The sequence below is a fragment of the Lentinula edodes genome (genome assembly GCF_021015755.1).
Source record: "Lentinula edodes strain Le(Bin) 0899 ss11 chromosome Unknown C8R40scaffold_36, whole genome shotgun sequence".
NCBI lineage: Eukaryota > Fungi > Basidiomycota > Agaricomycetes > Agaricales > Omphalotaceae > Lentinula > Lentinula edodes.
The window spans coordinates 244,008-258,690 of NW_025764342.1; the positions used below are offsets into that span (position 1 = coordinate 244,008).

The 14,683-nt window shown below is 46.3% G+C and overlaps 7 protein-coding genes and 2 non-coding genes across 9 annotated transcripts; 5 read left to right on the top strand and 4 right to left on the bottom strand.

The window, feature by feature from the left end:
- Positions 1-365: 365 nt before the first annotated feature.
- C8R40DRAFT_1072385 (uncharacterized protein) lies at positions 366-1,034 on the top strand (the record flags this gene model as incomplete). Its single annotated transcript, XM_046226455.1, has 2 exons — positions 366-504; positions 565-1,034. 2 exons carry the CDS (start codon positions 366-368, stop codon positions 1,032-1,034), a joined length of 609 nt encoding a protein of 202 aa, XP_046082731.1.
- A 1,286-nt stretch (positions 1,035-2,320) lies between these two features.
- Positions 2,321-2,987, top strand: C8R40DRAFT_1174426 (uncharacterized protein; the record flags this gene model as incomplete). The annotated part of the gene is made up of 2 exons (XM_046232176.1): positions 2,321-2,462; positions 2,530-2,987. The coding sequence occupies 2 exons, from the start codon at positions 2,321-2,323 to the stop codon at positions 2,985-2,987; spliced, it is 600 nt and encodes a 199-aa protein (XP_046082732.1).
- Positions 2,988-3,566: 579 nt separating this feature from the next.
- C8R40DRAFT_1072387 (Pkinase-domain-containing protein) lies at positions 3,567-5,631 on the top strand (the record flags this gene model as incomplete). Its single annotated transcript, XM_046226456.1, has 7 exons — positions 3,567-3,699; positions 3,847-3,917; positions 4,039-4,224; positions 4,291-4,871; positions 5,045-5,150; positions 5,228-5,323; positions 5,377-5,631. 7 exons carry the CDS (start codon positions 3,567-3,569, stop codon positions 5,629-5,631), a joined length of 1,428 nt encoding a protein of 475 aa, XP_046082733.1.
- A 192-nt stretch (positions 5,632-5,823) lies between these two features.
- Positions 5,824-5,914, top strand: C8R40DRAFT_t198. The gene has a single exon. It is a non-coding gene; the product is annotated as a tRNA-Lys (tRNA).
- Positions 5,915-7,297: 1,383 nt separating this feature from the next.
- On the top strand, positions 7,298-8,422 carry C8R40DRAFT_1121412 (uncharacterized protein; the record flags this gene model as incomplete). The annotated part of the gene is made up of 3 exons (XM_046228805.1): positions 7,298-7,631; positions 7,682-8,239; positions 8,310-8,422. Coding segments are annotated over exons 1-2 (620 nt in total), but the record flags the coding sequence as incomplete, so codon positions are not given.
- A 1,152-nt stretch (positions 8,423-9,574) lies between these two features.
- C8R40DRAFT_1121414 (uncharacterized protein) lies at positions 9,575-10,697 on the bottom strand. The gene is made up of 3 exons (XM_046228806.1): positions 10,563-10,697; positions 9,903-10,498; positions 9,575-9,840 (listed from the first exon to the last, which is right to left on the bottom strand). Exon 2 carries the CDS (start codon positions 10,363-10,365, stop codon positions 10,024-10,026), a length of 342 nt encoding a protein of 113 aa, XP_046082735.1. The 5' UTR covers positions 10,366-10,498; positions 10,563-10,697; the 3' UTR covers positions 9,575-9,840; positions 9,903-10,023.
- A 485-nt stretch (positions 10,698-11,182) lies between these two features.
- Positions 11,183-12,632, bottom strand: C8R40DRAFT_1174429 (uncharacterized protein; the record flags this gene model as incomplete). The annotated part of the gene is made up of 3 exons (XM_046232177.1): positions 11,183-11,369; positions 11,423-12,060; positions 12,222-12,632. 3 exons carry the CDS (start codon positions 12,630-12,632, stop codon positions 11,183-11,185), a joined length of 1,236 nt encoding a protein of 411 aa, XP_046082736.1.
- A 70-nt stretch (positions 12,633-12,702) lies between these two features.
- On the bottom strand, positions 12,703-12,807 carry C8R40DRAFT_t199. The gene has a single exon. It is a non-coding gene; the product is annotated as a tRNA-Lys (tRNA).
- Positions 12,808-13,123: 316 nt separating this feature from the next.
- On the bottom strand, positions 13,124-14,302 carry C8R40DRAFT_1174430 (uncharacterized protein; the record flags this gene model as incomplete). Its single annotated transcript, XM_046232178.1, has 1 exon — positions 13,124-14,302. The coding sequence occupies one exon, from the start codon at positions 14,300-14,302 to the stop codon at positions 13,124-13,126; it is 1,179 nt and encodes a 392-aa protein (XP_046082737.1).
- Between the last annotated feature and the right edge of the window lie 381 nt (positions 14,303-14,683).

Genomic DNA, 14,683 nt, shown 5'->3' on the forward strand with positions numbered 1-14,683 from the left:
GAGCTCTGTGCTTGCTTTGCGGTGCACACAAGGTGCGCCGCATTCTTTCCTCAATACTCAGATTAATCAAACAAATTTCCACAAGGCTTTTGAAGTGTGTATATCCTTGCACCTTATGTGCCTTGTTTTTTTTCGCTTGATACTTGAATTAAAATCTACACCTTGACAAAGACACTCAGATGATACTCAGACCACCCTACACTTTTGGTATACATGAATCCTGCATCATTCCCTAGTTCCTGCCATACCAGTTCTAGTATCAATTTAACTGAAATTTATCCTTTCCCAAGCAAGGTGCAGTCCACAACAGTGGAGCCTAGTTTCAAATATCTTAATCATGAGAATGTTATAGTGCGCACTTCATCATGCTATCTAGTTCATCTTTATCGGTGTTGCAACTACTGTGGACATGTGTCTTTCTTGTATACCTGCTCAATATTGCTGCAGTCACTATTCCAGTGGGCTCTCCTATTCCATCTGACAGTCCAACTCTCATCAAAGAAGGTAAGAATGTTGCCACTCATTTCATACTAGTCAGCTCATCAAGGGTACCGTAAAATATAGAAATCAGAATATGGGTTATTCGCAATGAGAAGAACTTGAAAACATCAAAGGTGTACATGTACATTGGCGACCAAGGCTTTGGTCTTGGCAATGTACTGCCACTTCCAACCTGCTCCGACAATGGCCATTCTTTAGAGCACCTTGGCGACGCTTACTTTGCTAACACACAAGACAGGAACAAAGCTTTGAATGAGTTGAGGACTGTTGAGGAGTCTCGATCATGTTGCAGAGACCACGTCACTACGATATTACCGCTACCTCATGCCGATTTTGAAGTGCCTCTCATGGTACACAACTGGTTTGCGGGACCCCATTCTGCATTGAACAATGATGTGTATACACTCTGGACATTAAGGATTCAAGTGATTGAGCAGCATATAACCAAGCTTGATGCGGATCAACACAAGCTGCGTTTGGCAGGGTTAAAAAAAATTGGAGGAGGGCCTAGTACTGGAAATCCCCCACAGTGATATGTATGTGCATAGAGGAAAAATTTGACCGATCTGTATCCCGAAATATGTCCTCCTGCGAAAAATTTCTTCCCTTGTGAATTCTGGCTCACGAGACTATTGAATACTCTCCCTCCTCGGGACCTCTTTAGAGATCTACCGAAAAGCTTCCTTCGCCATGTAATGCTAAATCCTTTTCCTGGAAGCATGAATATTTCTGCATCAATCCCGAGAATCGTAGTTTGCACTGGTATATGTCAGAACTTTTGACAATTGTATGCGTCATTTACGTGCAGGGCAGTGCTCCTGAAAATAACGAAGTAGCGCCGGTGAGCAGCAGGGCCCGCTACCAGTCAATGTGTGTCTGTGTGAGCACTAAGTACAAGATGGACTGAACACAGATGCAGGGATGAGTAGTAAGAGGTAGTGTTTGTAGAGGTCTGTACTACAATGGGACCACACCTTGATTGGTGATGGCTAATGTACTTGTATTGTAGATAGAAAAAGCGGCGCGCATGGGGCGCGCCGCATGTAGATGCATCTGCCCAACCCAGAGTCTCCAGCTGTCTCCACAGTAGTACTGCAGTAGTATAATCAACTTGAAAAGTGAATGACCAAAAAAAACTGGGTCTACTAAACCCTTCAACCTCTACAGAGGTAGTGGGAATTATTCACTGGAAGTGATAGTTTTTACTGTAAGACGAAGGTTGTCAAGAGAGAAACACCCAGTTTTTGTCACCAGAAGATGATGGTTGTCGAGAGCAAGCACAAAAAGTGACTAATCAACTGACAGTAAAAAGATCGCTAAAAGGGGATATATTACTAAAAAATGATGACTAGGATGGATAATTTGGAAAAATTAGGGTCTACTAAACCCTTCAACCTCTAAAGAGGTAGCGGGAATTTGTTTCACAGGACACTACGACTTAGTCTGTATCCTTCTCCTTTCCCTTCCAACCAAAAATCGCTGCAGGAACTGGATTTGCTGGCCATATCTATTTCCGTACGCTTTGCCATTATCATTCTTCGTCGCTCTTATCTTAACGTGTTTTCTCTCATGCCTCAAGTCAACTTTGTTGGTGTAGTCGACATCTCCATTGAAATTCGCTCGTTCGAGTTACTGTCCAACCTTCATATTTTCTCTTCACCGTGTACGTGCCATGTCTTTTGTTAAGATGTGGTCAATTGACTTTTGTGCATAGACAAGAACGCACCTCGATTTGTATGGCTCTGCAGTTTTAATTATTGTTAACAATACTAAATTCGGCCCAAGCAAAGTACGGCGACTCGTGCTCTCAGTGTTCATCATGTTATCAGGTTCATCTTCATCGTTGTCACGACTACCTTGGGCAGGCCTCTTCCTTGTATACTTGCTCAATATCGCTGCAATTGCCAGTCCAGTGAACTCTCCCGTTTCATCTCACAATTCGATTTCTATCATTAAGGAAGGTACGAACATTCATGCTGGATTTTAAATTGGATAATGAAGCTAATCAGGTTTCTGCGACATACACAGAAGTCAAATTATGGGTCATTCGGGATAAAGCATCAAGGAAAACAATGAAGGCATACATATACATTGGTGAACAGGGCTTTGGCCTTGGTGATGTGCCTCCACTATCAGATTCAGTTCCACCGAAGAAGAAGTTTAACATCGGCAAACCGCCTCAGGATCCAACAGAGCTCCTCGGTCCCGCTTTCTTTGCCAACACACAAGACAGAGACAGGACTTTGGACGAGTTGCGCACTCTCAATCAAAATTATGGCAAAATTGAAGAACGCTATTATTCCTACCTCACCGAAATCTTGAGGCGTCTCGCGTGGCATCAGACTGGTTTGCTGGATCCCATGTTTGCATTCGACGATGAATTGTTGCAGAAGTGGAATGATAGGGTGGACAAAATCGTGAAAAAGATAAATGAGAAAAAGGAGAAAAAGCGAAAAGATGCGCAGGCGCAGGGAAAGTCGAATTGAACGAAAAGAACACGACGCTGAAATGGAAGAACCTAATTCCCCGGTAGCAGAACTTGACTATTGATGTGTAATTGAAGTTTGCATTCGGAAAAGTCATTGAAGACTCTCTAGCGCTGCATCTCGTGTTTCAGAGCCACAGTCAATGAAGAGTGTATGATAAGTAAGGAAATGCGTCTCACCTGGTGAGAGGCTACAAAGAAAAATCGACGGTTGATGAAGCGATGACCTAATACGGAAAGTGCGGGCGGGAACGCAGCCTTGAGTTTATGTAAAGCTTTACACTGTACACCATTAAAGTTCTCGTCAGACATAAACGATTCCTCGCAAGCAGCGGACGACCCGCCCATTGCAGAATTCTTTGACTCACGTGGCTCTGCAAATCTCGCTGTCTTCACAACATTGCTCACTTTCGTGGACCGATAGGATAGGACGCGAAGACTAGGATTGGAACTGGAAGTAGACCCATAGTGATTTATACGTGGTCAGAATTCATCAGCACTCGCACTCAGTAGGCCAACAAGTCCATTCCAATATCGCTTTACGAATACGAACTACCCACCGACAACACAGTATTTCGACATGGATCATTTATCTTCTACATTAACAACTCTCAAAGACCAAGCTAAAGATGCTCTCTGGGCTCTTTCAGCCGGCTGGTCAAGCTGTGTAATGTGCCAGCAGGAAGCGAAGGTAAAGATCAATGGAAGGACTTGTGAGTTGTCACGAATAACATCCTTAAACGTTATTGACTTCTTTCCTTACTCGTCCTCTCTTCTATCTCATAACATACCCGCTAAATCGTCGTCCTGGGGTGTTCAACTTAAATGGAATTCACTGAATGAACGAAATCAAAACAAAGTCAAAATAATCAAAGTCCTCGGCGAGGGAGGTTTCTCGTTTGTTTATCTCGCACAAGATGAAGGAAGTGGTGTGAGTTTCATTGTCATGTCCTATAGTATGCTACCTTCCGTATCCAAAGTCCAATCTCCCAGAAATCTCTCAGGAAACCACTGTGATATAAATATGATACTCACGCCATTTCCTACTTTAGCGTCAATTCGCCCTCAAAAAAATCCGCTGTCCAACCGGCAACGATGGCGTCAAAGAGGCCATGCGGGAGGTCGAGGCATACAGACGGTTCCGGCACCCGAATATCATACGTATATTAGACTCGGCGGTGGTCCAGGACGAAGATGGAGAAGGGAAAGTTGTATATTTATTTTTGCCGCTGTATCAGGTGAGTATCGACATTCAGTCTACCGGTCGCTCTGGTCAAATCACTGAATCAACGTCATTTGAACAGCGAGGCAACATCCAAGACCTCATCAACGCCCACCTTATCAACCACTCTCACTTTTCCGAACGAGAGATGATCAAGCTGTTTAAAGGGACGTGTGAAGCCGTTCGTGCGATGCATGAATGGAGACCTGCCAAAGGGGCGAAGAAGGGCAATCCTACAAATGAAGCTAGGTCGAATGCTCACCAGAACGGGTCAAGCTCCAACCAAAGACAAGGAAGATCCAATGGAAACGCGCCGCAGGTCCAGTCGAATAGCTCACAGTCAAGAGCACAAACCAATGCGGACGGTGACGATGAAGATGATGATCATAGATTCCCCGAACCAGAAGGTGATGCTGAAGGAGGATACTCTTATGGTCCCTCATCTAGGGGTACCGGTAAGCCCTCAAGAAGTGGCTCGGGGTCGGTACCGTTGATTGACCGTGATCGGGGTGAGGAGGAAGGGTTGATGGGAAGCCAAGCAGATGATAGAGGCGGAGAAGCGTTGTTTGATGGGGATGAGGATGTTGCTGGCATAGATGGCGAAGGCGGAGCCGGTGAGCGGGGGGAGATCGTTCCGTACGCTCATAGGGATATCAAACCTGGGTGAGCACCTTTTGTTCCTCTCCAATTTTCTGATTAGTTTCGTACTTGTCTCCTTAATCTCCCCTACCTCTTCTTTACCTCTTCTATCTCCAATGGCCCTCTATGGACTCCGTTTCCTCTTCTGTTCATGTCGTCGTCCTTGCCTCATTCTAATCCTCCTTTACTTTTTGCAGGAACGTCATGATATCCGATGAAGGTCGACCTATCCTCATGGACTTTGGATCTGCAATGCGAGCACGGATAAAGATAGAAAATCGTTCCATGGCGCTATATCAGCAGGTCAGCCTCTCTGTTCTCTTCGATTTTTTTGTATGCGGTTTACTTACGCTGCAGCCTTTGCTCTTCGTCAAAACCAGGACATCGCCGCTGAACAATCGACAATGGCGTACCGTGCTCCGGAGCTCTTCGACGTTAAAACGGGGACGATGTTAGATGAGAAGGTTGATATCTGGGTAAGCACCTATCATCATCGTAACCACCCGTTCTCACAACTCATGTTTTACAGTCCCTCGGTTGTCTCCTCTTCGCCATGGCTTACTCTCACTCTCCCTTCGAAAACACCCAAACGACAGAACAAGGTGGGTCTATCGCTATGGCTGTCCTCAATGCACAGTATAAGCACCCGAGAGGGAGCGAAGGGAGGTATTCGAATGGGCTGAAAGAGATGATTGATAGTATGCTCAAGGTGGATCCGGAGGAGAGACCGGGGATTGAGGAGGTATTGGGGATGTGTGAGAGTGTTGAGAGAAGGTTGAGGTAGTGGAGGAGTGATACCGATGGGGGCAAAAGTGTGTTTAGAGGTGGGAGTGATCCCTGTAGGTTAATTCTAATGTTTTAGACGTGTTGCGCCGTGAATATGGGTCTATGCGTTCTTTAATGATTTCTGTTATCTAATTTCAATCGATACAAAGTAAGTAGCTATGCTTCTTGTCTTACGAGTCGCCTTCGATGTGCCCGCCTAGCTCAATCGGATAGAGCGTCAGACTCTTAAGACGGGAGATGGGTGTATCTGAAGGCTGCGAGTTCGACCCTCGCGGTGGGCTAAGTGGAATGACATGGGGTGAATGTTCTGCATCCTTTAATTAGTCCATTGAACTGTTTTTGCCTTCTTTTGTCTTTTCTCTCTTTAATTTCCAGGATTTTATGTACATAGTGAGAGTCAGGTCGGAGTTTTGAAACCATATGGTCTGAACAGGCCCAGCAAGTCAGCTACAATAGATCTCCACAAACTGTACTGCGTAGTACACTGTGAGTGTGCAAATTATCCAAAAATGATTCGAGGCTTTTGGTACTGAATAGCAGGTGCGGATTCAATTGTACCCTCCCGAAATCACTTGCAACTTGTTGCAAGGCTGGACTCGTTTTTTTCGGCTCAACACTGGATGCAGGCGATGAAATGAGAAGGTACATATTCTTTGGAGTACTATGTATGTAGCCTAAGTTACATAGAATCTACATTGCACATCCCTCCTTGACCCCGAGTCACTGTCAACGCCCAGCGCCGCTTGCTCATCGCTTGCTTCAACAGCGCTCAAATTCAGACCGAATCATGATCAGACTGAATTATCTTGACAAATGTACACGCAGCGCTCCCTAGCGCTCCGTAGAAGACGGGTATCACAAGGGGATACTGGGTTCAACAAGGTTCGGACGCGTTGGACACAAATGCGATTTCTCGAGGTAAGCAGGAGGTAAGTATGGCAATCGGAGCGATTGGTCCGTCCGCAAGGAGAAACAGATTCCCGGATTTACACGAGTTCACTGGGGTCGACCTTTTGAATGATCTTGTGTCAACGTAGCACGTAAAATCATCATCACCTTCAGTTTTCACTTGTGTTCACTCAAAAATATCGTCAACAAAAATATAGCAACAACACTCTGTCCTGACTCCGCTGGTTGAAGCGCGAGTCAAAGAACTTGAGCAACTCGGAAATCACATTTTATGTTTTGGATCGTGTTATATAATTTTACCATGATTGTCGATTTTAATCAGAGTCGGGAAGCGTGATAAGTGGAAGAAATAGAAAACCCTTCATGGTTGCTTCATCTTGAGTTCCTACTTCCCTATAATCCAAGCCTTCAACCCAATTGAGGAAGACCACTCCTCGCCTTGGGAGTCTCGTTGGGTATCTTCAGGACTCCGTCTTCAGAGTTGGATCGCGGAATTGCAGGTAACTGACTTCGTTTGTTTCTGTTTTCTTCACCACATGCATAGAATCAGGTAATGCGGGAAGAGCTTTTATTTATTTCTGCGAATAAATTGTTTTTTGGACTCGGGGGAGATTCGAATATCAACTGCGGGAAGGACTTTAGTAGAGTGTTACGCGTAGCCATGTAAATTTTCGAAGGTCGTGCATCAAGTTCACACCTTACAAGTGATCGCCAGATGCAAGCCATTATGCACGACAATGATCGCTATTCGGAAACTCCTGAGAAAGAGGCAGACGGATCCATGTACTGCCCTTGGATGATTGGGGTATAAAGGTTGTCGAACTTCAAGCAGATTCTCGAGCTTCTGGCAAGTCTCCCTCAGCACTTCTACAACACACAACTCCCTTTGCCGGTCAAAGGAATTTGTCTTCGTCGTCACTCGATAACAACATCGTCTCTATCTTGCTCCTAGCTCGAGTCCATCGCGAGCTCATCTACTTCCACTACTCACAACTTTAAATTTGACTTAACCCGTCAGTCGCCATGCGTTTCAATCTTGCTTGCTTTGCCCTTGGGCTCTTCACTGCTGTATCCGCGATTCCCGTTGCTGTGAGTATTACTCAACATCGCATTGTTTCCAGAAGTTGACAGAATTTCAGGTGCAGAACAACAACGGCGCTGTGGAAGCTCGTGCCCCATCCTCTAATAATGAGTTCGACCTCCGCGAACTCGGTGGAGCCATAGGAGTTAACGTTTACCACGCCCGTGGTACCCAAATCTTCAATTCTCGTGGTGAAGAGATCGACGCTCGAGAGACCTTCGGCTTTACCTCTGCTGATCTCGAGTCGCGCGAAGCCTTCGCCGCCGCTATCTCCTCCATCTCCAGCAGGGCTCCCAACAAAGTAACCATCAAGGTAACATTCACCAATGATCTTAGTTCAGACTCCAACAACCCCGATCGCGCCAAAGCTCAATCCGATGCAAAGGCAGCTGTTCAGTCACTGCTTAACGCTGCTGCAAAGGAGTTGTCTTTGGAAGGAAAAACTTTGGACGTCATCTTTTTGAACGACTACCACTCCAGTCGTGGAGAAACCACGGAGCATGTCACGTTCACCTTTGACGAGACTATTTGTGCGGGAACTTGTACGGGACATGCGTTCGGATCTGGAAAAGGAGAAATTTTCAAGCACGATCACTCCAAGATTTTCAGTAAGAAGGTACGTCTCTGTTTATCTTATTGTCTTGACGTTGTTAGTCTGATGGCTGCCTTGCTTTTTCTTCCTGCAGTAAACATCTTAGTAGTGTAGTAGCCCTTCAGCTACGTGGTAGTTACCCATTCAGAGTAGAGTAGAGTTTGAGTATAGTGGGGACATCGAATGAAACGAGGATTTGTGCTATCATTGACTTGTGGATTCAGATATCTAAGCAGCCGCCAACTTGTAACAGCAGGCAAGCGATGTAGAGGTGACTTTGAACTCGTGTGATTTCTTTCCTTCTGTGTTGTGCAAATGTGGATAATTGAGCCCTGTTGCCGTACTTGAGAGGCAAAACTGGCACGGATTAAACTTAGATTTATGACTGAAGAATACAACTACGCACGTTGTGCACTGGCATAATTTCTTATCTGAAGAATTGACATCTTAGTAAACGCAATGTATGTCGATCGTAGACTCTGAAAAGTTGTTCGATACAGAGAGGCTCTGTGAGGAGACCAATTAACATGGCGCGCGTCCGATCAAGTAAAAGATCAAAATCACCGTCAAGATCAAAATCTATCATCAACCATCATGAAGTCATTAGCGGAAACTGAAAGCTGACAACCGTCAGTAAAATGCGTACTTGAAACGATTGTTCTTCCCGACCTTGTAAAAGATGTATGGACTCTGTGCCAAGTACTGGCTATGTATGCGGTACATTGCTCGCTGTAAAATCCCGAATACAGGTGCAAGACTGTGTAAAATCCGGAGTTCATCAGAGGACTCTGTAAGTAAGAGACTCCGATAGAATTTGTGTGAAGCTAAAACGAGGGATAAGAATCTCAAGCAGTTGCCGTACATCTGGTCCCGCTTGGACCCTAGGTGTTCCGTGGAGTCAACCCTAGTCAACCAGGAGTCAACCAGCAACGTCGACGATATAGCTTACTTTGGCCTATCCTCCTGATAGCCCAAGTGCATACCACCAATGTTCCTCAATCCTATGTCTATTGTCGTTGTTCAATCATTTGCAAAATGAGATGAGATCAGCAGCTGAAAATTCCTCGGCGGTTTGTAAAAAAAGACACACACATGTTGAATTTCTCTGAATTCGCAGAGATGCATACAATCTGCTGAGGGTACGAGTAGATCTTCTGTGTGAAATATATCAGTAGTGTATTGAGCAGTCCCGGCACGAGTAGGAACAGAACGCTCTTCCATCCATTGAATCAAGGCAAGCACTCTACTCCACAACATGTAAACAAAAAATGAATGGACTCACTGAGACGACTCACTGCGGTTGTAAATCTGGTCCGCGAGCTCTAGACGTGTCAATTAGAGTATAAAAGGTGCCAGAGTTTCGGAGGATGGTTCCTCAGCTTCTGGCAAGTCTCTCTTAGCACCTACACCACTCCCTTTGCCGGCCAAAGGAATTATCAGTGTTTCTTCGTCTTCACTCGACACGACAACCGAAAAAAATCTCTAATCTTGCTCCTCCCTCGCTCGAGTTCCATCGCGAGGCCTTCACCTACTTCTACTCACTAAATTTAAACTTGACCTAACCCGTCGTTCGCCATGCGTTTCAATATTGCTTGCTTATTCCTTGGGCTTTTCACCGTCGCTTCTGCGGTACCAGTTGCAGTACGTGTTTTCGAAAAGAAATATGCGATGACAATATTCACTAACCGTGTTCTGGTTTTCTAGGTACAAAGCAACAACAACGGTGCTGCCGTCGAAGCTCGCGCTCCTTCGTCCACTGATAGTGGTTATGACCTCCGCGAGCTCGGAGGAGCCGTAGGCGTTAACGTCTACCACGCCCGGGGCACCCAGATCTTCAATTCCCGCGGCGAAGAGATCGACGCTCGCGAGACTTTCGGCTTAACGTCCGCCGACCTAAAATCTCGCGAAGCCTTCGTCGCTGCCCTCTCCGACCTCTCCCGGCGAGCGAAAAACAAGGTAACGATCCAGGTTACCTTCACCGGTGATCTCTCCTCCGAATCAAACAACCCCACCCGCGCCAAAACGCAGTCTGCTGCCAAAGCGGCTGTGCAGAGTCTGCTCAACGCTGCAGCGAAGAGCCTGGATCTGGAGGGGAAGACGATCGATGTTGTTTTCCTGAATGACTTCCATGAAAGTCGGGGAGAAACCATTAGTCATGTTACGTTTGAGTTTGAGGAGACGGTTTGTGAAGGGACATGTACGGGACATGCCTTTGGAGGATCTAAAGGGGAGATTTTCAATCACAATCACGAGAAGATTTACAGCAGGCGTAGCAAGGGCAAGGTATGTGCTTAGTTTTATTTCCACTTTTATCCAGTCTGATCCATCTTTTGCTCCATTCTTACAGAAGTAAATGTCGATTCCGTCGCATTGCTTTGCCATTTGGTACTTATCCACCTAAGTAGATAGTAGTTCTTTGAGCATAGTTAGAGTTGTCGAATGAAACAGGAATTCTGTGCTTGATTAATCTGTTTCCTTCAACCTGCGTCAGCGACTCTGATTGAATCTTCGCCTCGACGATTTCAGTGTCTTTGCCTACTTGGCAGTTTGAAAGTCAAGGAAACAGGACAAACTAGAGTCTTCGAACGGACACGTGATGCGGTATTCACTGCTCTCACTGGTACCGCATCGACACGCGTACGTCGAAGCCTCGCAGTACTAGTCCTAGTGACACCTTACTAGTTCTTCTTATCTCACTACTTCATTTACCCATTTAACTAAAAAAACCTCACGAGTTCATGGAATCCAAGTTTTGAATATGGAATATAGATTTCCGGTCAATCAATTCGAGGCAAACAGCATTCGGCCGACGTACATCACAAGTCATTGAAGAAGACGGAACACTATCCAGATAGTCCCACATCCATGGATTGAATTTATTAGGTCTATTGCCTTGCTAATGCATCGAGCGTCCAGTGATCTTAATGATTCCTAAATCAGTCCTATATCTTCTTCATCATGATCATCTCACGCGCCTCCCCTTTTCATCTTCCTCTTCTTCTTCTTCCTCGAACGTTCCTCGCCCAATCCAAATTCCAATCCCAATTCCATTCCAGAGTCCAAAGTAGACACCAACCGAGTCGTTGGGGCATCATCAAGATTACTCGAGCTTCTTTCTACTGCTTTTTTTTCTTTGTTAGCTTCGTATCGATATCTTTGGGAGTGTGTTGATGCTTTGGCCTTTTCGGCTTGGGTGGAATGGCTGACGCGACAGTGGTGTTCGTCCGTGTCGGTGACGATTTTTGAGGTTTGACTTTGGCTACCGCTCCCTCTCTCTCATATCCGTTGATGTCCCCCTGATTCGACAAAACTATATCCCTTTTCCCATTATTCTCTTTCTTCTTCTTCTTCTTCTTCACTATCACATTTGACTCGCTCCTCCGCGTCGCCGCTTGCTTCTTCTTCCCCTCTTCCCCAACATCCGCGTCACCTGCCACAGATTTGCCCGCAGAGGACAACGATGGCGATTTGAGAGCAGCCTTGCCCTTCACATGCGTCACAGCGGCGTCCGGTTTGGATTTGGATTTGGATTGAGTTTGAGATTTTGGCCTCGCACCATTTTCCTTCTCGAGACCTCCTGTATTATTGTTCTGGGCATTGTCAACTGCGTCCACACGACTGGCAGCGACAGGATCCTTTATTGTCGGAGATGATTTCGAGGATGTAGTAGTAGTAGTAGTAGTGACAGTTCTTTGATGTCGACGAGGAGTGTTTTTTGAGGAAAACGAACTTGTCGAGGGAGTTGTTTTAAGAGTAGAAGAGACCTTTGACGCGACTTGTAGCTTCTCCTGTTTCCAAATCGCGTGTCGTTCGCGTATTTTTTGAATCTTTTGTTGACGGGCTTGCTGTGGAATGAAACGATTGATTAGTTTCCATGAGCTGTGTTTGGGAAAGTTTTGTAAACACAAAACAGGAAGTGAACCAAGGACGCTCAGCGCTCAGCGAGCTCAGGACATTACTTATAACGAACGATGTCGATGAGTGATAGATTATAATTACTGCTCACCTTTTTCAAAGCACGTTTTGAAATCGTCGGAGGTTTCTCTTCTTCGGATTCCGAGTCGTCTTTAATTTTCATATCTACATCCTCGGTTTCCTCTTCATCGACATCATTAGAATCTCCCTCCTCCACCTCCTCAACTTCCTCGCTCTCCTCAATTTCATCCCCATTCTCTTCACTTCCTGACTCTTCATCATCAGACTCTTCCGAATCCGAATCCACCCCACCCATCCCCAAAGCCTCCTTCACCTCTTCATCAAGCCCCAATGCTTCTTCTTCTTCTTGCCGTTTTCGTTTTCTCTCAATGCGTTTGAACATTAGTTTTTTGTGTTCGACTTTGGATATATTTCCTTTCGTTGGAAGAGGAGTAGGAAGGAGAAGGAAGGGGGAGGAGCTTTTGTAATCACGAGATTGCATATGTTACCCACCAAACCTGACAACAAAAAAAAAAAGCTGATAATTATCAATGACATTGCTGTCAATCTATAGCCCACCGCGAGGGTCGAACTCGCAGCCTTCAGATGCCCAGTCAAGCATTTCGAAACGAAATCGAATAAGAGTCTGACGCTCTATCCGATTGAGCTAGGCGGGCAATATCTAAGCCATCCCTGATGCAATTGGTATGCAGTTAGTTGTCTTCTGGGGTTGTAAAGTAAAAAATACATCATTCAAGAAATATTCTGTAGATATATACGAGATGTCCTTAAACTTTGACCTTATCCTCCCGGTGGTAAGGCCTCAAGTCTGTGTAGATATATAGAGATGGGAAGGATACATGTACGATTAATTTCAAACCCTTTATGTAGCTCGTTGAAGATTCCTCGGAGCCTATTTGTACTCTCTCACATCCTGTTAGAAGGAGAGCGGCGCTCAGCATCAAAAAGCAACGACGCCAACCAGAAAAATACTCACAATAACGCCAACGTCAAATCTCCATGGATCCTCGCATTAATCTCTACCGCCACATCAAGGTCCAATTCCAATTTGAGCTTAATAACATGATCATCGTGTGTATCCAGATCCATACCCCTCAACTCATCATACGAAGGCAGCCCCGTCCAATTTTCCTTCTGCACCAAAGTCCCATCAGGGTTCGTTATGGGTTTTCCCCAATGGTCTAGAGGCTTGACCATGATACCGGGGTTATCACCGTAAGGCCAGGTATCGACACCGGCCAAGGAAGAAGAGGAACGAGACCAGTCGCCGAGGGAAAGTCCGGAGACGGAACTAGCGGTGCTGACGTTGCTCCCAGCATCAGAAGCAGCATATGCAGGGCTGAAATCCCTCACACCCTTGGGTCGTTGGAGGACCCGACCGGAGGTCCCAACGCCCTCGCCTTCTTCGTCTTCGTGGGGCCAGTCGTTGACACCATGCGGAGGCTCCAATCGACCTGGTTTATCCCCATGAGGCCATTTATCGACGCCGAACCCTTTAGTGCCTTTCTTTCCACGACGACGACGCTTTTTCTTCTCCTTTTCACCTTTGCCGTCTTTGTCGTCTTTGTCACCGTTACCGTCGTCGTCGAACGACTCTGGTTCCCGAGTCTGCTTGTTACCTTTAGCGTTGTTGTAGACAGCGTTATCGCCTTCACCATCTTCTTCGTCAACGTCAGGAAGCTCGGGCTCTGGATTATCAGCTGTCGGTGTGGGAGCGCGGTTTTCTTCGTCCGAGCCGCCCGAAGCAGAAGAAAGGCTTCGAGGGGTACGGCTTCGACCTCGGGGAGTACGCGGAGGACGAGAGTCTCGTGACACGGAAGGAGAAGAGGTACGAGAGGCGGCTTTGGAAGGCGGCTTGGAGCCGTGGGATGCCTGAGAGGCGGGTCGAGAAGGGGGTTTGTTAGATGCCTGGGAAGCAGGACGGGACTTGGTTTGTTGCTTCGGTTCGTCCTGAGAAGCAGAACGAGACTGGTCTTCGTTCTGGGTTCTCGGTTCGTCCTGCTGGGTTGGTTCGGCCTGCGAGTGAGATCGGTTGGACGCCTGGGAAGTGGGTCGGGACTGGTTTGGTTTGGACTCGACGTCGGGGTTGGAAGCGCGGGAAGCAGGACGAGATCGAGACTGAGACTGTTTCTCGTTCTCTGGTTGACTCATTTTACTAGGATAGTGGGGATCAACAGAATGAAGCGAGGTGGACTGGAGCAGACCCACTGAAAAAAAGAGATAGCATATAACCTCTGTCGTCACTAATCGTCATAACTCCACCGAAAGTATGAGCTCATCGTTATTATTCCATGCCAGGCACGCCCCACACTGCGCAGGAATGAGCTCAAAGAGACGCCCATGAGCGCCTATGTATGTGTTACGTTGCGCCGACGGTCTGCCTTCCTTCAAGCTTTCTTCTAACCTCCACAGTGGGTGACTTCCCGCTGCAATTATTCTGCAGTTAACCTGCAGTTACACTGCGGGGATTAGCCGATTTTCTGGCGACCGAAAGGTTGATTTTATAGTGAGGTTTGGTACAAAACTATTCGG

Excerpts from the sequence above, each read along its gene's own strand:
- C8R40DRAFT_1121414 (XM_046228806.1), bottom strand. The coding sequence starts at position 10,365 with ATGGTTTCTCCCCGACTTTCATGGAAGTCATTCAGGAAAACAACATCG.